Source organism: Vigna unguiculata, chromosome 3 (assembly GCF_037176805.1).
Source record: "Vigna unguiculata cultivar grain cowpea cultivar isolate G323 ecotype 2 chromosome 3, ASM3717680v1, whole genome shotgun sequence".
NCBI classification, from domain to species: domain Eukaryota; kingdom Viridiplantae; phylum Streptophyta; class Magnoliopsida; order Fabales; family Fabaceae; genus Vigna; species Vigna unguiculata.
Window position 1 is genome coordinate 2,192,054 of NC_140794.1, and position 20,147 is coordinate 2,212,200.

General features: G+C 29.6%; 3 protein-coding genes and 1 long non-coding RNA gene across 5 annotated transcripts; 1 reads left to right on the forward strand and 3 right to left on the reverse strand.

Moving 5' to 3' along the window:
• Positions 1–489: 489 nt before the first annotated feature.
• LOC114175589 (protein NDL1-like) lies at positions 490–4,208 on the reverse strand. 2 transcript variants are annotated; one of them, XM_028060346.2, is made up of 12 exons: positions 3,980–4,111; positions 3,033–3,079; positions 2,779–2,878; positions 2,504–2,601; positions 2,312–2,400; positions 2,114–2,174; positions 1,917–2,003; positions 1,750–1,827; positions 1,602–1,658; positions 1,451–1,506; positions 1,222–1,357; positions 490–1,003 (listed from the first exon to the last, which is right to left on the reverse strand). In XM_028060346.2, the coding sequence occupies exons 4-12, from the start codon at positions 2,597–2,599 to the stop codon at positions 782–784; spliced, it is 882 nt and encodes a 293-aa protein (XP_027916147.1). In that variant the 5' UTR covers positions 2,600–2,601; positions 2,779–2,878; positions 3,033–3,079; positions 3,980–4,111; the 3' UTR covers positions 490–781. The 2 variants fall into 2 exon arrangements, with proteins under 2 accessions (XP_027916147.1, XP_027916146.1); XM_028060345.2 differs by lacking the exon at positions 3,033–3,079 and having other exon boundaries at positions 3,980–4,208.
• Positions 4,209–8,576: 4,368 nt separating this feature from the next.
• Positions 8,577–12,782, reverse strand: LOC114178676 (uncharacterized). The gene is made up of 3 exons (XM_028064719.2): positions 12,620–12,782; positions 11,382–11,593; positions 8,577–9,126 (listed from the first exon to the last, which is right to left on the reverse strand). The coding sequence occupies exons 2-3, from the start codon at positions 11,561–11,563 to the stop codon at positions 8,940–8,942; spliced, it is 369 nt and encodes a 122-aa protein (XP_027920520.1). The 5' UTR covers positions 11,564–11,593; positions 12,620–12,782; the 3' UTR covers positions 8,577–8,939.
• Positions 10,089–11,375, reverse strand: LOC146887416 (uncharacterized). Its single transcript, XR_014994025.1, has 2 exons — positions 10,872–11,375; positions 10,089–10,656 (listed from the first exon to the last, which is right to left on the reverse strand). It is a non-coding gene; the product is annotated as an uncharacterized LOC146887416 (long non-coding RNA).
• Positions 12,783–13,784: 1,002 nt separating the features above from the next.
• Positions 13,785–15,074, forward strand: LOC114177073 (Pyridoxal phosphate phosphatase-related protein). Its single transcript, XM_028062305.2, has 4 exons — positions 13,785–13,969; positions 14,045–14,166; positions 14,247–14,448; positions 14,661–15,074. Exons 1-4 carry the CDS (start codon positions 13,814–13,816, stop codon positions 14,928–14,930), a joined length of 750 nt encoding a protein of 249 aa, XP_027918106.1. The 5' UTR covers positions 13,785–13,813; the 3' UTR covers positions 14,931–15,074.
• Positions 15,075–20,147: the final 5,073 nt, after the last annotated feature.

Here is a 20,147-nt window from a genome sequence, read left to right on the forward strand (position 1 = left end):
GATTTATAGGGATGCCAACGAAGTCATCCCTATAAATCTTTGTGTTTATCTTCAAAATTCTGGAAGATCCTTCATATATATTATAAAACATTCATATCTTTCTGAAAACTTTCAAACACGTAATCCTGTGTAATTGTTCAAGAACATCGTTTTCCCTAACTAAACAAGACCAATGAATTGAAACATCACTGTCTTCCGAAAATGTCAAAAACAGCACCTTTCCACACAATTACCTAGTCTCCACTTTTCATAATTAAAAGCATTACCTTAATACCAACTAAGAATTCTAGTATGAACGGAGACAAAATTCAATGCTTGCGTACGCTGAAATAAACTTAACATCACTAGCTGAGTGAAGCTTAGTATGGCGGGCCCCAACCAATTCTTTCCTTTAAAGCATCATAACATAATGCAATAATATATTATTACATAATGTATTATGCAATTTTCCACTCTCTAAGTTTAAAAAATGATAAATGGGAACATTAATTGGAAATAACAAATGATAAATAAATTAATAGTCCATGTGGAATTTACAGATACAGCTCAAGGATTCCTTTATTGAAGACAAACCTACAAATGAATGAACGCGACTTCTCTTACCTATTTTCAGGTTTTATATGTATTTCACGTATTCTTCCCATGCCCTTCACTTCTATCTACAACCTTCTCCATCCCTTCCCCTCTCTCTTAACAATGAAAAAAATTTGAAGATAAACTGCTTCCAATTACAAAACTCAAAGCTTTATTATCATCATCATCATCATTATTATTATTATGTTCAACCCTTCAGTGAAACACGAGTCTTTATGGGCTTCAGCTTCAGTCCCATGCTTTCCGGTGAAAGGAGCTCGGGAGAGATGCACGATGGGCTCAGTGGGCTTCTTGGGCTTTCACTGAAATGGGTTGGTCTATAAAGCCCATACCCCATGAGAAAGTACTCCATTGGTATCAGCATGGCATGTGGCTGTTCTTCTGTAACCATTGATCCACAAGCCTGCACCTGCATAATCAAAAAACCCTTTTCAATCCACACCTTCAATCACTCCAACCACAAAAAAATACCAAGTAACATAATTTTAGTTATTAACCACACACTTCAAAAATAGATTTTGGTAATACTGCCATTAAAAGTGGTAAACTTTACATAAAACATCTACATTTGCTATGCTTTCTTGTCATGCATGTATATATACATGCATACATACATATTGTACATACCTCAACCAAGGCACTGTATCTCCTATCAAGTTTTGAAGTCATGTATAGAGCCTCTGAATGGAAAGGAGAACTGTCTCCAACAAAAATAAGTGTTCTACATTTTAGTCTTCTCAATCCTTCTGAAATATCAGGCCTCCTGCAATATGGCAAAACAAAGTGGTAGCACATAAGTTTCCATTTTACATACTTTATATGTAAAATTGGGATGCAAAAATGTAGCAGATTTTACTGATTAATTGCTTGAAGAAACCGCAAAACATTTGTTCTCTTTCTCTCATCCAGCAGCTGGTAAAAAACAAGGTAAATGAACAAGGAAACAGTGAGAAAAGGAATAACAACGACATTCCAACTATAATTAGCTTGTAGCAGTTAGCACTGACTTTTCTGCAGGCTTGGACTATCTCTGATTCTGCAACTGCGACGTTACCGCGAACTTCCTATTAAAATTGACCAAGAAAACTCAAAACATTTGAAATAAAAGAGGGAATACAGAAAACCTAAGGGATTTGCATAGTTCCACTACAATACCTTGCTGAAGTATCGCTGAAGTAAACACTCTTTCAGCAAGCCACACATACCGTAGAAATATAACAAGTTTGACATCACCTAAAATTTGACATTTCATAGCAAATTAGCATGTTTTCATATCAGAGAATTCATAGAAGGAAAAAATCTGCAAGAATTTTGAAAGAAACCTTGTTATAAAACCATTCAGTCCAAGAAGGTGCTTTGCATAAGGGAGATACTAGTATTAAACCAAGAACACGCTCCCTATATTTTATCTGCAAAAGGTGCCAAAAGAAAAGTGAATAAGTTCATCAGTGCACGACTGAAAAGCACTAACTATATGAATAGCACAGTTTTTCCTTTCAAAGTTGAAGAGGGTACATACAGCAAAAAGAGTAAGGATATAAGCACCAGCTGTCACTCCCATACACATCACTGCACCAAGCCTAGACAAGAACATAGTTCATGCCATTAGTAAATAGAGAAAAAGAAGAGAAGCAAAGCACAACACCAACTTACATATTGAGTTTCAAGGGAAAAGTTCTGAAAAACGAAAGCTACACTGTAATTATATATTAATTACCCAAAATAGTTGAGGATCTCGATTATTTGATCTGCTAAGTCTTCAGCAGAAGGAACAGGATCCTCGCAACAAATTGTAGCTGCTCCCAACTGCAAGAACTCTTGTTGAAGTTCCAGAGGAAAATCTATGTGAATAACAATATTCAGTTCTAAATGCAATAAAGAACCCATTAAAATTTATCAACTTACAAACCTCATGTCCGGGAGGACTGATATGATAAATGCAAAAGTTGTGAAGCAGTAAAGAAGCTGCCTCTGGACAGAAAAACAATCCTTGGAAACATGACATATCTGCCCCAATACACAGAAGTCAAATGTTGAATAATATTTCCAGATACACATGAACAATGGAATCATTTATGTAACCTAAAAAGGAACTCGGAGAAATTCAGGAACAGGTGGTAAAAACAATAGGTAATCCTTAAACAAGTGGAAGTATGTAAAAGAAAATAAATTGGCAGTGCTTACAGTTTAGTGCTAAATCCGGATAGGTGATCAGAGCTGGTTTGTCAGGATCCCCATAGACTATGACAGACACAGAACCACAGCCAGTTCGAATGTGATGCTCCTGAAAGGCAATCCAAAACGAATGGTGGAATGAGAAAAGGGTACAAAAATTGAAGTTGGAACTTTTAGAAAGAAAAGAACCTTCCCCAAGAGCAAGGGATATTCTTTATTTAGTATACACTCCATTTGAGTAATGTTAAAATTCATTCGTGAACCTTTTTCAAGCTATTCGGCCGCTAACATGGTTCCCCATGTGCTCTTGCTGCTTTTTTGGGCAACCCAAACCATGAAGCAATAACAACACATTAATATCACGATCTAACAGAAAAGTGGAATAAGTAATTCCAGATTCCAATCATATTATGCTCAAGAAAACAATAATAAGGGAGACAGAGAAAAAGTGGAGAGTATCTTTGGCTTTTAAAAGGAAAAGAATGACTAAAACTTGTTCAATAGCTGGTATGTGTATTCCTAAAAACCAGAAAAACTAAACACAAAAGGGAAAATAAATAAAACTTCCTACATCTTCCAAATCATGTCAAACACCATCCGGATAAATTTCCTCCCCAAATGAAAACCGAGGAGAACAACGAGGCGATCAAATATTCAGAAAAACCAGTAACTTCATAAACGGAGGACGGAAGAGTAAAAGAGTACATGGCAATCGACATTTAAGGAATGCACAGCAGATCCGCCATTTATTTCCCTCACCAAATCTTCAGAAGATATGATAAACATAAAACTCGAAGAAAGAACACAGAGAAAGTAAATAAGGGTAAACAAAGGGAACACAACCCCAAGAATTTTGAATAGTCAAAACAAATGAAGAAAAAAAAAGGGCTTCCGGTTCATTTTCTGTAAAATTTTCCAACAAAGATCCTAAGAGCAACCGCCAGCCCGAGAAAAAAAGACCCCCAAAAGGAAAAAATTGCCATTGGCATATAATTTATCTCCATTCAGTACCAGCAGAATCCAAGAACCAAAAATGCTGCACAATGAATGCCATGTTCTGGATGGCAGCAAGAACCAAAAAAGACGACAAAAGTTAGAACACCCAAGTGAGAAAAACTGGAACTGGATCCACCCCTCGGAAAGAAAGAAAGAAAAAAAAAAGATTAAAACTTGAAAACGAAAATAAGAGAAGAGATGAAATGGGTGGGACCTTTCCACCGAGGTAGATCTTCTCCATGTCGAATGAAACGGAATCAATGGATTCTGGCATGGCTGTGGTGAACATGGAAGCCTCTCCCTAATGACGAAAAGCCTCCACCCACCAATTCCCCTTTGTGGGTGTTTCTCTCTCTTGCTCCTTTTATATTTTTTGTATTATGGTTATGTTAAAATGCTTTCAGTTTGAGGTTGAAGAAAGAAATGGAATACAAGGGTCTCTCTTGTGCCTTTAATGGCTTATATACGAAGCAGTTGGATTGTTCTTTTGTTGTGTTGTCTTGTCTTTTTCTCTCTCTTTTGCAAATGTTTTTAACCTGCGGTTTACAACCACCGACGCTGTCTTTTATCTTCTTACTGCGCCTGCACACTCCACGACGTCGTTTTCTCCTCCAAAGCGACGTCGTTCTGCTCATGCAATTTTTATTACAACTTAATTGATTATTAAGAAAGATTAATTGGTAGGTGAGTGCGTTTATGTTACCTATGGATGAAATCATATTTAAATATTTTACTATTCAGATTTTAAGTCTAGGAGTTGACTACATTCAATATTTGTGATTGGGATATTAATTTCACGTGGATTTTAATGATAAATTAATTTACTTTCATTTAATATGAAATTGGTCTATAATTTTGAATCATTTAATTTAGGTTGCACTTTTTTACAATTTCATTTAACAAACATGATTTCTTTCATGTCTTTTTTCACTTAAATTTTGTTTTATTCAATTTGTTTTCCAATAAATTGAAACGACTCCTTCCTTATTTTTCTTTAGTTCTTGTTTATTTATCTATTAAAAAAATTAAGGATGGATGATTTTTGTTTCTTAAATTTAAAGAAATTTTATTTTATTTTTTAAACTTAATCTTGTGATTTTAGTCTATAAATTTGTTTGCAATTTTGAATTCACAAGTCGTATTTATATTTTACTATAAAGACTATTTTTCAATTTAATTTTTAAACACAACTCTTATTTAAAAACAATAAATAATTTGATTCGCTCTCTAAATTTGTAACCAATTAGAATTATTTTTTATTTTAAATTGGTCTCCATTCTTAAACTTAATCTTACTATAACTTTCCCATTTTAATAAAATCTTTTCTTTATTTTTTATACTTCAATAATTTATTTGTATTCTGAAGTAGCAATTAATAAATTTAAAAGATACCTTGGTGATTTTTTTTTCTCTTTTTTTTGTCTAAGGGAAAAAGAGAAATTATCTGAAAGCATAATATTAAATAGGTCAAATAAACATCTTTAAACTTGTAGATAAAAAAAAACAACAATTTAAGATAGTATTCACCTATCTAAGCCAGTCTATATAACTAATGCAATTCTATAATACTCTTTCACACGAATTTTATATTACTTTATAAGAAAAAAAAATAGTGATATTTTAGACCTACTTTTAATCTATCACTTCAATTATCATTAAATTATTTATTTTAATTTTTTTTAATAATATAATATGAAATAATAATTAAAATATCAATTAAAAATAAATAAAAAAATAAATTAAAATATCATTATAAAAAAAAAAACCATTTTACACTACTTTTGCATCACATGTAAAAAATCAATGAGATAAAAAAAAAACTGAGTAAATTAGGGTTTTTATTGTAGTTGTTTTGAGTTATGATGAAAACCTAACAAAATCTAAAAAGGGTCGTAATTTGCGGGATGCGTGTGTCTCTCTGACCCCAACAGTGCCTCTGTCCTTCCCTCCAAACCTATTGTGCGTCCACACCTGTCACTGCCATGTTTCATTTCAAGTCTCAATTTTTTATACATTTTTTTTTATTTTATTAAAAAAAGTCACATCAAATAAATATGAGTAAATTAAATAATTTGTTTATAAAATAATGAAACTTTTAAATTAAAAGTAGTGTCATGACATTTTATATGAACTTATTCACCATTAAGCATTATATAATTTTTTCAAGATATTTTTTTTGAAAAAAATTATAGCTTTTGTAATTAATTAGTTGTGTTTATGAAGAGGGAGCTTAGAAGTTAAAAAATGGAAGGTTGCTTGGCTTTCATTTGACTCCAATCATTAATGATCTTCATACACATTGCTTTGGCTTTTTCCATCTCATCTCTTATTCATTTACCAATATTCTTTCTCATCTTCACCAAACCCTAATACTAATTAATTATTAAAAACTCTATCAAATCATGTTTCCACTTAGCTTTACATGCTATCTTCCAAGTGTCAAATTCCATCACATGTATCTCTCATTCCACAACCATCTTTATTTATAAAATTCTCTTAAGAAATTGTTTATTCCTTTTAATTAAATATTTTTAAGTTAAATCATGCACTATTTTTTTAAAATATTCCAATTAAGAGCATCTTTACTACATGGTCATCATTAGATTGTAAAATTAAAATATGTTTAATAAACTTCCTTAATAAAATATACTATTGTGACATAAGAAAAAGACTTTCAGATATGAGAATAAAATATATTACTTTTTGTATTAAACATATGTATCTTTTTCTACCAATCAAACAGAATATTGATAAAAGTCTGAGTGTTATAAAACTATTGTACTCGAATAAAATTTACAAATATATTTTAAAAGTGATGCAACAAAATAAAACCTAAGAAAATTAAATTAAAATATTGTACAATAGAGATATTCTAATATATTTTTGAAGTAGTGAAATATAAATACATTTTATTTTTATGACAATTTATTTTAGTGACGTAACTTGTGATAGAGTCTCAAGTAGAATCTATGGTAGAGCTTGTGATACATTGTGATAATATTCATATTGTAAATGAATATTCTTTTTGTTAATATTTAAGTGTTTTCAATAATGGTGAATCAATGGAATTTGATTTCTTAATTGATATATTTTTAATAAAGATGTTAATTTCGTTATAAATAATTTGCGGAGTTTATAAAAACTTAATTCATCTCATAGTAAGTTTGAGACAATTTATAATTTTCTGACGTCGAATAAAATTCTTTTTTCTAAAGAATTCAATTTATATTTTAAATGGATTTATATATTTCATAAGGAGATTCTAATATCGTGATGAGACATTTTAAACTGCTAGAAAACCCCTAGGATAAACCATCAAAGAAGTTATTAATGTAACATAAGGAATCAAAAGTTTTTTATGCTTTTTTGTAAAAGAAATTGTGGAAAAGTTAATCTTAACTGCTATTCATATAGAATTTTACAAATGACTTTCATACGTTTATTTAAAATAATAGACTTTATCTGTAACGTTTCATCAAATATATTTTTTTATTATAAATTTGGTGTCCTCCCGATATTTTGGGTTTTATTTACTTTTATTTTAAAAAATAAAATTTCCATTATGTAATAACTGCTGTTTGACTTTGAAACATCAGCATTTATGAAAAATTATGGTCAGTAATTTGATCTTATTTTAAAATATAGATATAAAAATAAATAAATAATAATATGGTTTGTTCTTTTCTTACATAAGATGTGAACTACAAATCTCGCATTCATTAATAATTTGTTTTTGAATATAGAAATTGTAGTTTTTTAACCATAGATAAAAAGCATTTAAATTGAGAATTTAATTTGAATATTTTTGAGTTGCATGGTTTTTGTCAATCAATGTGACTAATCAATGAAATGGTCAATTGCTTTAATCGGTGGATATGATATGAGTGACATTATTTTCCTCTTTACCCATAGACACTTTCATAGTCACACACACCACTCAATTTTTAATATTCTCATCACTTTTCTTGGTAAAATTATTATCACTCCTTTAAGCGACAAATCTTTTCCACCTTTTACACTAAAGTTATTGAGAGCGACCACCAAATTGCATAAGACATGCGTTATGCTCTCGTTTTTTCCTCAAGTCTTTTTCATTTTTAAATATTATAAGTATAAAAATTATATAGTTGTTAAATTGTATATTATTTTATATAAAAACTTCTGATAGTTTTTTTACAAATTACTAACGTCTGGTCTAAAATATTATATTTTCAATGTATTTTAATTACCTTTTTTTAATATTTGATTACGATTTCTTTTCGACACATTATGGTAACGTTTGTTAATTGATAAAATGTAAAATATTATCATTACATTTGAAACTCATGTTAGAAATAATTAATGTAAATTATAACTTTTTATATAAATATTTTAAAACTAAAGTTATATTACAGTCAGATTAGATTTTTGCACCTCTTTATAAATTTAAAAAATAAAATGATTACCTTTAATCCAAAGAATGTCTTCTAAAAATTGATTATACAACCTGTAGCTTTACAGAAGCTTTTAAGTGAAAAATATTTAAAGGAATGATATGGTAAATTAGTCACAGTACATCCACGCTCTTATAATGTAGTAATTTAGCAATAACCAGTTGCATCTTATCGCCAATTCCAATCAAGTGCAACAAGAAAATTGATAAAAATACACTTTATAATACACTCAATTCTAAATATTAAAACTCCCTTAACAACCAATAACAGTATGAGTAAGTTCAATTGATAGTATGTGAAAACCAAAGAGATTGTGATTTTAATAAATTTTAACAAATAAACTAAGTGTCTCAAATTGATCCCAACATTTCTAAGGGGTAACAAATAACACAATTTTATTTTGGTTTTAATAGTTGATTGGAATAAACAGCAATATAAATTTTCAAAACAAGCATGAGAAAAATATGAAAAGAATTGCGGGAGTACATCATGAATCCATCACCAGCTTTTCGACATCTCAAGAGAACAACGCAAGGTTCATCCCGCTTTCAACTACAAGGGGGTTATTGTGACTTATGAAAGCTAAGCACTAGGGTTTAAACCTTTTCCCCAAATGAAAAAAACTCAGAATAACAAAAATTGCCTTGTAGAATGCTATATTCCAGTTTATGTCCAGAGCAGCTGGCTTTAGGAGTAGGAGTATATAAGCACTGATAAAATCTACACTTTCAAGTGGTTTTGTCAGAAATAATAACCGGTGAAAGTAAATCCCCTTCCAACAATCTCGCCAGCGCAGAACCATGCAAAGCATTCCAGGCCAAACAAAGCAGCAATACCTGCATCTTCCACCTTTAGGTCTTTCCTGCTCTTCCATAAATTCTTGGCATAATCAAGTTCCTTCCAGAATGACTCTGTACGACCCGGAATACTGCAAAACATTTAAAGAGTTATATGTAGCTGCAAGGGTACCCAAAATTAAATTTGCATACAACAGACTTCTACATACAGACAATACAGCATGCGGAATAGGTTTTCAGAGTTCATTATATCATTATTTTGCTGATTCACTAAAGATCGTAGTCAAAACTAGCATAATTGAAAACACATGCCAGATTTGAAAAACATATAAAAGTCAGTCACGTAAGCATTGACAATGACGAGGGCAGAAAAAGAAGAGCTCAGAATTGTTAATGTGATTACACACCAACTAACAATAAGTTAGACTTAAAAAACTATAGGTGCTTACAATGGCAAGCACATTATTTGGTGCTAAATTCAAGTCATACAGTTGTTAAACCAAGCTATGATGAAAAGACTTGCATTATAATCATATACTGGCAATCAGATAATTTCAATAAAAAAGTTTCCCGTTAACAATATTTCAATTTTATATAAAATCAAAGTCACATAAAAAGTTATTTAAGATCGGGGACTAAATTTACACACTTCAAGCACTTAGTAGACAAAATGCAACAATACAAACTCAGTACAGATGTCACAAGAATGTACAGAACAGCGATCTGTATTTGGCAGTATTTTACTTAAGCACGTAACAATCAAGTCCCAGTGAAGGGTTTGGAAACCATTGGAAGCAGTTATTGTCTGTCATGAAAATGCACATACATTCAATTGTGGGCATGTTGGTGTAAATCCAAATCAGGTTACTAAGTTAAGCATAAACAAGTAAAAGTCGCACGATAACAAGCACCGGGTGTCAATCAGCATGACCACCATATGGAAAAAATTTGAAGCAATGAGACTTCGTTTCCAAAATATGCATGTCTTTGTACTGTGATGTAGATAAATAATTATTAAACTGTAATAGATATTTATTTTACTAAATGCTCATTGTTTATTGCAAATGTATAGAGCTGCTAAAGAGATGCGTAGTTTGGTATACTTTGTATTTAGACATTCCATTAATTATAGTCAGTGGAAAGTCAATAACTTCACACCTTAAAACTCAAAGAGTCCAGCTAGTTCTCAAAATCTACAGGCTTGTAGTTTGTACATCTAATGCATTTAGAACAATATTCACTAAATTATACAGCGAATATATTTCTGGTGTTTCTTCCCAACACAAGACTATCCGAGGTGGACTCTCCACACAAACCCCTTATCTCCAATACCTCCCCATCCCATCCCCATATTTCCCTTACGATCCAATACTAACTACAAAGTCTGATCTAAACAGATTTCTGGGTTGAATCAAATTAACATTTCAGTGCTGAGAAAGGACTGATTTTAAGTACATGGTCACTAGCACATTTTTAGTATCTACCAACCCTCCTTGCAAGAAGCAAGATGCTTCATACACTGTTCATTACCTTTTTCAAGAGTCAGCTTCCCCGACCCTAATTGACTCAAACAATCAACCTTCCATGCCTACGTGGTGTGAACTTATCCAACCTAAGTCTCAGGTAATGGGTTGACTGACTTGGTGCTTGTTTTGCTCAACCTATTTTGGAAGAATAACCGATTATTTTTTCCATCTTTATGAGAAATCTTATAATAAATAAGCAATTTTTTCCCAAACATAATCATATTCTATACCACATGATCAATATAAGCCCCCCCCCCCCCCCAGCTTCGAATTATAGCTTCACTGAACCCAGGAGATCATAGGAACCACGATAGAATTTTATAATAAATATGCAAGAGAGTCCCTCTTACCCTATCTCCTTAGTATACAAACACAGAAGAAAATAGCAGATTTTTCCCCATGTACTAGTCGTGAGACATTAACTCCAAGTATGGTCTCACAGCCAATCCAGATATAAGCCCTCCACATTCAACATAAAACAGGTCAATATCCAAAAAAATGATCACTAACAACAAATTTGTTGTAATTTAGAATATTGATGACTGAGAGCTTATATCTCATAGTCCATATTTTAGAAACTCAGTCAAAAAGGGCAAAACCAACATGATACAGCAGTATAAAGTAGGTTAGAACCTGCAACCAAATCATTCATGACGTTTCCCCTAGTCTATCAAAAAGAAGTAAGAAGCCATTAGACGACATGACATGACGAGAAACCTCCCTGTGTATTTAAGTGTGTCAACAAATTATTTGAATCAATAAAAGATGGCCAACAATCATATACGATAAAAGAATTTCATACAGTGAATCCAGACATAAACATTATTTGGGGGAAAAGAGGTAGTTGGAGAAAATATAACCTAGCAAGACGGGTGTAAAACAATTGTTTTGAAAGCAGGTTGACTTTCTCTACTGTAGGAGGCTCCTGAATGTATTGCTTGTTCTGCTCCAACAATTGCCTGTAGTAGTTACTTCCGTGTTTGGCTACAAGTTGAGATGCTTGACATGCTTTGGACTGCAGCTGGTGCAACTTTGACGCCATCAAGTCTTCAAGTTAAGTATAACAAAAACCCTAGACCAAAGGGAAAAGGCCATATCAGAATAAGGCATAAGGGCAGAGATATACTTCAAGGACTTACTTGAACAGACTTCTTCAAAACCATTTCTAGAAATAAGAAAGAAAAATGAAATGAATTTCTTCATAGGCTAAAACTAGCTTATGCATAAACTAATCTGTAGAAATTCTCTCACATCAACTTTTCTACACAACAACTTTCATCTCGTGCATGAGCCAATTTTAACTCATGACTTTTATTTCCTTCTCCTAGACATGACTTACACAGGTGTTTATTTAAACAGACCCTGCATGCCATAAATTCTTCTACTAACACTGATAATAGTAAGGATAAAAGGAAAATCAACAGCTAAAGGCTTAATCTTCAGGTAATACCTAGAACACGACATGGCCATTGACACTAAATGTTGCTGCCTCATCCATTTCTATTCCTAAATTAGGGGCATTGGCCCTGCAGACGATGTTTTACAAATAACTAAACTAAATTAAATAAATATACAAGAGGAAGAAAGAGCCCAATCCCATAAAACGTAAAGGTTTATTAGCTCAACATCCCTCGTTCCAGCAAAGTAATATACCGGACCCACAAAGAAAAAATGTTCTACAAATCAAAGTGTTGTTATTATACCATGTAAACCAACAAATAAAAAAAAAAAAAACTCAGCAATGACAATTCCATTCTAGTCTCTCAAAGGATTAATTTCATTAATCCACGGATACTTAAACAAACAAAAAAAAAATCTAGCCACCAAGTTAAAACCCTAAATTATCAACATTTCACGTTACAACCAAATAAATAATATAAAATAAAGTTGGGCGATACATGTATAGATGGAACGTAGTTGAGTTTAGGGGAGAAAATGACAGACATGATAGTGAGAGAGAAGAGGATCGGGTAGAGAAGATAAAGGAGATCTGAAGATGAAATACAAAAGCAAAAGAACGAGGAAAAATATGTCAAGTGCAGATATCAGGGGATGGATGTAATGGAAGAAGAAGAAGAAGAGAGGGGAAGAGTGTTGCCTTGTGAAGATGAACGGTGCAGTGATCGGAAATCGCTGAGATAGCTCTCCGTCGCCGCCGGTGAGTTGCGACGCAGCAAGCACTAAGGATGCTCTGTTTGACTCTATGCTTTCACTCTTAACCTTTTGTTGTGTTTTGCCTTCTTTTCTGTTCATTTCGTGCTTTCCAATCTTCAATTTCATGGGTTAGTTTTGGGCCGTCTGAGCTACGACCACAATCCATATGGATCCCACTATTGGCACCCCTGTATTGCTATTTAAAGTCCTCAAAACTCTGAAAACATCTCTATGTAAGGAATCATTCAAACATTTGTAAAAGACAATTTACGCATAAGAAATTATGCACATTTTAGTACTCTTGCTTTGGATCCTTGTACAATCTCACATGACCGTGTTATATTAATATTAATAATTAATATATATATATATATATATATATATATATATATATTATCTTTTCTTTATTCATCAAGTGAGAAAAGCATAATAAATAATGACTTATTATGATGGCTGTCATCTGGTAAATTGATGGATGATATCTTTATAATAAAAGTAATAATTATTATATCAAATGAGAGGAGACTCAAGTGAAAATGACAAATTTATTATAGTAAATGTAGTAAAGTCATAGAGTTCCCTGAAACACAATGACACAAATGTAATTATAACGAAAAGTCATAATATGTTTAAATTCTTATGAACTAAATTAAATAAAAAAAACACAAATGAAAATTAGATTAAATCAAATAAATATACTACAAAATTAAATTAAAATCGAGACAATAATAATTACAAGTCCGACATTGAAAATACTTTCTAATTGTTAAATTATTAATATTAATTAATATTATTATAACATTAAATTGTTACTATTATTTCTTATTCATTTAATATCTTAAATTAGTGATTTAAATTAATTTGAAGTTACATTTATTATATTAATTTAGTATAACAATTTCAAACTATTTTTAATTTTAATTTCATTAAATATTTTTAAAACGTAGAAATTAGGTCAAAATTCAGTACTAACAAATCCAAGTTGGATTGGTCGCAAAGAGACGTTGAGTAAACAAAATGACGTTGGGTTTGTTTTAGTATTTGTTTTTTATTTTTTGAGAAAAAAATTCCCACCCTTTTCTTAGGGTATTTATTAACATTATTACCTTCAACTTTTTCAATCAGTGGTAGATTGAGCATGGCTAAAATGGACGGAAGCGTGGCGGCAACGGTGGTTTTCGACTTCGATCGAACCATAATCGACGATGACAGTGACAGATGGATCATCACTGAGTTGGGTCTCACCCACCTATTCAACCAACTTCGCCACACCATGCCTTGGACCTCTCTCATGGTATAGTAATACAAGTGCATGAATCCTGCAATTGAAACCCTCCATTCTCATTTTCGTGTTCGAAATTTGATTCAGGATAGGATCATGGAGGAGCTCCACTTGCACGGAATCACCGTCGATCACATTGCAGAGTGCCTCAAAAGAACCCCCTTGCATCCCAACATTGTTTCAGCCATCAAATCTGCACACGCTCTCGGGTAATTTAACCCTCTTCTCTGTTTTTCATCTTTAAATTTTGGTTTTGCTTTAACCTGACGCGTGATATTTGAATTTGCAGGTGCGACTTGAGGATAATTAGTGACGCAAATATGTTTTCAATTCGTACCATTCTGGAACACCATGGTTTATTAGGTTGCTTTTCGCAGATTAATACAAACCCTGGTTTTGTAGATAATGAAGGACGTCTTCGTGTCACTCCCTTTCATGATTCAACCTTGTCTCCTCATGCTTGTTCTCTCTGCCCTCCCAATATGTGCAAGGTCAGCATTAACTTGTTGCATGAAAACTTACATTAACTTTAATTAAACTGTACTAATAGCAGTTATCATTGAGGATGGATAATTTGATAGGAATTATTTCAGATTAGATACATGTTTTAAGATTTAATTTAGTTTAATTTAAATATGTATGAAAAATGAACTTTGTTTTTAAGTATGTTATTTACATGACCGTGGTCTTTTTTCTATCTTAGGGTTTAGTGATAGACCAAATTCGAGGTTCTTCTCCTGGAAATGAAAGAAAATTGATCTACCTTGGAGATGGAACAGGTGATTATTGCCCAACTTTGAGGCTGAAGGGAGGTGATTTTGTGATGCCAAGGAAAAATTATCCTCTCTGGAACAGGATTCAAAGTGACCCAAAATTAGTTGCTGCAGAAGTTCATGATTGGAGCAATGGGGAGGAGTTTGAGAGCATTCTACTCAACCTTATCAACAAAATAACCCCCACCACTACTGGGTAGGATAGATACTCACACCCTTCTCCTTCCTCTGTCTCTCTTCTACAATTGCAGCATTTTTTCTAATGGTTGAAAATAATTTTTATGACTTTTGACAGAAGATATTCTTCTAAAAACTAAAACTGTGAGTTTGACCAGTTTCTGGAACCAGTTTGGTGCTTGATCATTAATTTAAAGAAAAAAAAAAAAAAAGCTCATCTGAAAACTAGCTATAACTATTAGAGAACCCAACCAAAATCCATGAAAGATTTATTTGGAATGAACCATAAAAGGAAACATTATTCTGATGACCTTCTAATATTTCATACCATAGCACTCAAAGTATGATTAATGTTTGGTTTGATACTCAATCACTCTAGTCAGAGATTACAGGGTTGTAGCCTTGCACTTCGCAACGACCAGATCATTATAACTCATAGCTTCATGATCATCAAAAAATGAGATGTGAGATTGATAGTAAAGACATCTATGACTTTTATCATGTATTCACATGTTTAATGAAATGAGTAATAGAAAAGATATTTTAGCAAGTATATAACTCGTCTTTTATTAAGAACAGATATAACAGGTAAAGGATATTTTGTAATTGTATTATTTATGGTCATATACAAGTAAAAGTAGTTGTAAACTGATTAGATTTTTTTTCAAGAGATGTCAAAGTATCAACACTCTCAATGAAATGACTCTATGCATTGAACGAATCTTACAAATTTGTGGTTCAGAGTTACTATTTTATATAACCATATTTAAATTTTGTTTCATGTTCTCATGTTCCACTATTTCCGTTATGGACCTATAAACATAAATGTTGCTAGGTTTCCATATTTTATAAAAAAAAAGGTACATTTCGATATAGTATCTTCAAATGGTTATAGATTCTATATAATCTAGAGATCTAATATTAAAATAGAATATATAGATATAAATTACAATTTATAAATTAATTTTGTGGGATTATATAATCTAAAGATCTAATTAAATTAGAATATATAATATATCTAAATTGTATAAATTAATTTTGTAAATTTAAATTAGACGTAAACTTATATTTTAATATGATACTATCGAGCATTCTAAATTTATGAAAAGAGTCACACACCATATATGGTAGACGTTAAAGGATATTTGAAAAAATAAAAATTGTATAGGGTAAATGTGATGGGATATATTTAAAGAATAATAATATTTTGACTTATTTTTAATGATCTAAAAGAATAATTATTTTTTAATTATTTATTTTGATTTTTTTTAATGATGTAAATAATTAGATTAATGGGTAAAAGATAAATAAGGAAAATGGATCAAAATATGGTCGAAATATTAGGAGAACAAGAGATACAACTTACAGTAAATATATACGTGAAGATAATTTTTTATGAACTAAGGATAAAGCTTAAAAATATAAAAGTAGGAACCATCTTAACTTAACAAATCCGTGTTATATGGTTTCATTAAATTCAAACCGACTTTCCAGTACAAAGCTTACAGCACAAATTAATAAATTAAATTTTAAAATATATTAAATAACATATGAAAACATATTTAGTTATTTTAGATAGAAATGATTAAAAATTAATAATAAGCTATAAGTTATAAACTACGTCTATTTTTAACAACATTAACATTTTTGTAAGTGTATAAATCAGAACAAAATTTGAAATACTAATCTAGAAATTAAAACAAAATATTTTTACGTGTATAAACTAAAAGTAAAAGTTACACATATATAAAATTTCAAATTAAAAAGTAGAGATATAGAATCTAAGTCAACATTAAAAAGATGTTCCCAAAGTGTTTCTAATTAGAAAAATAATAAGACAAAACCTGGTGGATGATTTCATTATTCTTTTCTATTTTTAAAGAAAAAAACTCGTCCTCATTTCATTATTATATATAATGAGTATACGCTTTTTTTTACTGGATCACGAATATATCTTATTTGTCATTGTTCTAATATTAATTAAACGATTTTATACAAAAATAAAATAAAATCACACTAAATAAAATATGATATTATTAAACTTGGAGTAATTTTCAAATGTCCAATAAATTCTAATGAAATATCTTCTTTTATACTAATAAAGATTAAATCACATTAGTCGAGAGAAAATAAAATAAAATTAGTAATAATTTGAATTTAGAGATAAATCTTTTATATTTTATATTTATTGTTAGATTTCAAATCAGTTATTAATGAAAATTGTTTTAGTAAAACAATATTTTTTAAATAAATATGTAATCAAAATTTTGATAAAAGAAAAAAAGTGAGTGAATACAAAACAAACTAAACATAAACAATTAAAAGAGAGAAAAAGATGCATAATATATATATATATATATATATATATATATATATATATAATTTTTAGGTATCTAAAATATAAAAATTTTAGTAATTTAAAAAGGATAAAAGTAAATATTTAAATGAGAATAAATATATATATATATATATATATATATATATATATATATATTTATATTCTTATTCCGTGTCTATATCTAATTTAAATAACTCGATCAATATAAAAATTTCACATCTAAAATATTAAAATATAAAATGCTTATAGTTATAAATAATAAATGAATATGCAAATCTTAATTTTAAAATTATTACCTTGAGACATTGCTTAACATTGTCTAGAATAGAATCCAAATTTGAAAGTTGTTGTATTTTGTATAAAAGAAAAATTTGTCTTGAAAGTTCGGAATTCCTACTTCCTCCTATAATGAACTGTGATAAGCTGTAAGGAAATGTGACAACCTCAAACAGCTGTGCCACGTTATATACAATACAATAGTGCTCTTATGTTCTCCATTTCAAACCCAAGGTACCCAATTAGTTACACCTAACCTCAATTAAAATTAGAGTAAATTACATACATAGAATATTTAATATTTAAACTTATATATAGTCCAACAAATTATTAAAGTTTTTGTTTTGAAATTGATGAAAGTCTCGTATCGACTAGAAATAAGACGATTTCATAATATATAAGTAAGGTGTAAACTTTACCTTACAAGTCGGTTTTGTGAGGTTGAGTTAAGCTTAAAGTCCACTTCTAATAAAAACACATTTTAAATTTAATCTTTTTTTTTTCACAACTCTTTCCGATATCAAAATAATACATGCAGAAAAAAATAGTAGAAAAAAAAAAAGAAAGCAATGAAAAATTTCAGTGTAATTATGAGGATGGTAGAAATATATCTTTTAACTCTTTTAATCTACTATGAGTATGACTTTATAATTGAGGGGGTAGATGCATGCAAACACATAAATCATCTTTGTATATGGTATTTGAATAAAATTTACACAAACATTAGATTTGTAAATTGTATATGCAAACACTTAATTTATTTTGCACTTTTTCATAATTAACTTAATATGAAAATGGAGATTCTATTTTATTAATTTGTTAAAATAGTACATTGAAATATGTGTAATAAGTCTTTAAGCATACATATGAGTACAAGCATGAAAATTGACAAGAAAAGTTGTTATTTAACTGCACATGGGTTGGAATCTATCTCGTATAAGGATGAGCATAAATATAATTTACTACCCTACTATAATATTATTACCTATCACCATGTGTATTACAATTAAATCACTATATATTTATTAATTTTTGGTATCTTTTGGAGGTCTTTGCAAGTCTTTGACTAAAAGAAAAAGAAAACATTATGCTTTTGTATTTTTGTTAGGATTGGAGAAATAATAAATAGTGTTGATCTACATAGCACCATATCATTAGTGAAGTCGCATAAAATCTTAACGATAATATGTCAAATTTTACATAATATAAATTTGTATAAATATGTTATTTAATTATTAAATTTTTATATATATTATGAAGGCTTAATTAAGTTTTAAATTCTAATAAATTTATATATTTTTAATTGAGTTTCTATTAAAAAATTTATAACACTAAAAAATTATATTTTTAACGAGTCCCTTCTACCATTTAATTTTTGTACTCATCGGAATGAGAAGATTATTATATTATCTTATTACCTTAATAAGTTGTCTTCATATTGTGTTAATATTAAATGACTTAATTTTTAGTTAACATAACACGCAACGTTCATGAACGTAAACTGAAACAAAGAGAAAAACAAAACTCGAAATTCCTGTGGAACTAGAATACATTATTCACTCTCATTTATATATGAAAATCAGAGTTATCATTTCCATAGTTTGATGAGTGATCCTAGATTGAGATGCATAAGTTTTGTTCGTAATTAATGAATTTCATTTCGATCGGTTCAAGTTCATAGTTTGTTTTTCCAAATGAGTAGTATTATAGACTCCAAGTATTCGAAACTTTACGACATTTGCATTTCTTGATTTTGCACAAAAGAAATCTTTGTTTTGCAGTACTCTCCAGATTTGATTACTACTAAAAAATTTCATATGAGAATTTTTTACAAATTTATTACAAAAATTTGTAGGAAAAAATATTTTTTTTGTTTTTTTTTAAGAATCAGGTAATTTTTTTTGTAAATAATTATTTTTTACAAAATTATAAAATTCGTAAATATTTTTTACAAAATTTATTATAAAAAATATTTTATACAAAATATTAAAAAAAAATTGACAATAATTTTTTATAAATTTTTTTATAACAAAATTTATAAATATTGAATAAAAAAAATTCAAAATAAAATTGATAGGAAAAACGAGTTTTTTTAATAATGAATTTTGCAAAAGTTCGCGTAGAGCTTCATTCTTACCTTTATTTCGGTCGTCCAACACAATATTTAGGTTTTCTGTTATTGTCCCTTTTATTTTCATTTAACTTATTATAAACTCACCTGTTAAGTTAACTACATAATATCAACACAACATAATATGTGGAGATAACTAAGTAAGATAGTAAGAAAAAAATTACAATCACTTAGTTAACCTAAAAGAATTAATGATAGGAAGTTAATTGAAAAATGTAAGATTTTTGAATCCTAACTAAAAAATAATAATTAAAAATACTTAAATTTATCATATTGAAACTTAACTAAATCTATTTTAGAAAAAGATAAATTTAAATAACATTTAAACTTTTAAATAATTTTGCATTATGATCTAATTAACAAGAACATAAATTCAACAATTAGATTGGTTAAATTTGCATTATTTAAAAAATTATTAAGAGTATAATTTATCCAAGTTTTATATTTGTTGTAAATCATTCTTATATTACATACACGAGTTTATTATATACAGAC

Coding starts and splice junctions, on each gene's coding strand:
- LOC114175589 (XM_028060345.2), bottom strand. CDS start 4,054: ATGTTCACCACAGCCATGCCAGAATCCATTGATTCCGTTTCATTCGAC. Junction 2,602..2,778: donor TCCGGATTTAGCACTAAACT/GTAAGCACTGCC, acceptor GTATTGGGGCAG/ATATGTCATGTTTCCAAGGA. Junction 2,401..2,503: donor TCAGTCCTCCCGGACATGAG/GTTTGTAAGTTG, acceptor GAGTTCTTGCAG/TTGGGAGCAGCTACAATTTG.
- LOC114178676 (XM_028064719.2), bottom strand. CDS start 11,563: ATGGCGTCAAAGTTGCACCAGCTGCAGTCCAAAGCATGTCAAGCATCT. Junction 9,127..11,381: donor TTTTACACCCGTCTTGCTAG/GTTATATTTTCT, acceptor AATGTTTTGCAG/TATTCCGGGTCGTACAGAGT.
- LOC114177073 (XM_028062305.2), top strand. CDS start 13,814: ATGGCTAAAATGGACGGAAGCGTGGCGGCAACGGTGGTTTTCGACTTC. Junction 14,167..14,246: donor AAATCTGCACACGCTCTCGG/GTAATTTAACCC, acceptor TTGAATTTGCAG/GTGCGACTTGAGGATAATTA. Junction 14,449..14,660: donor GCCCTCCCAATATGTGCAAG/GTCAGCATTAAC, acceptor TTTCTATCTTAG/GGTTTAGTGATAGACCAAAT.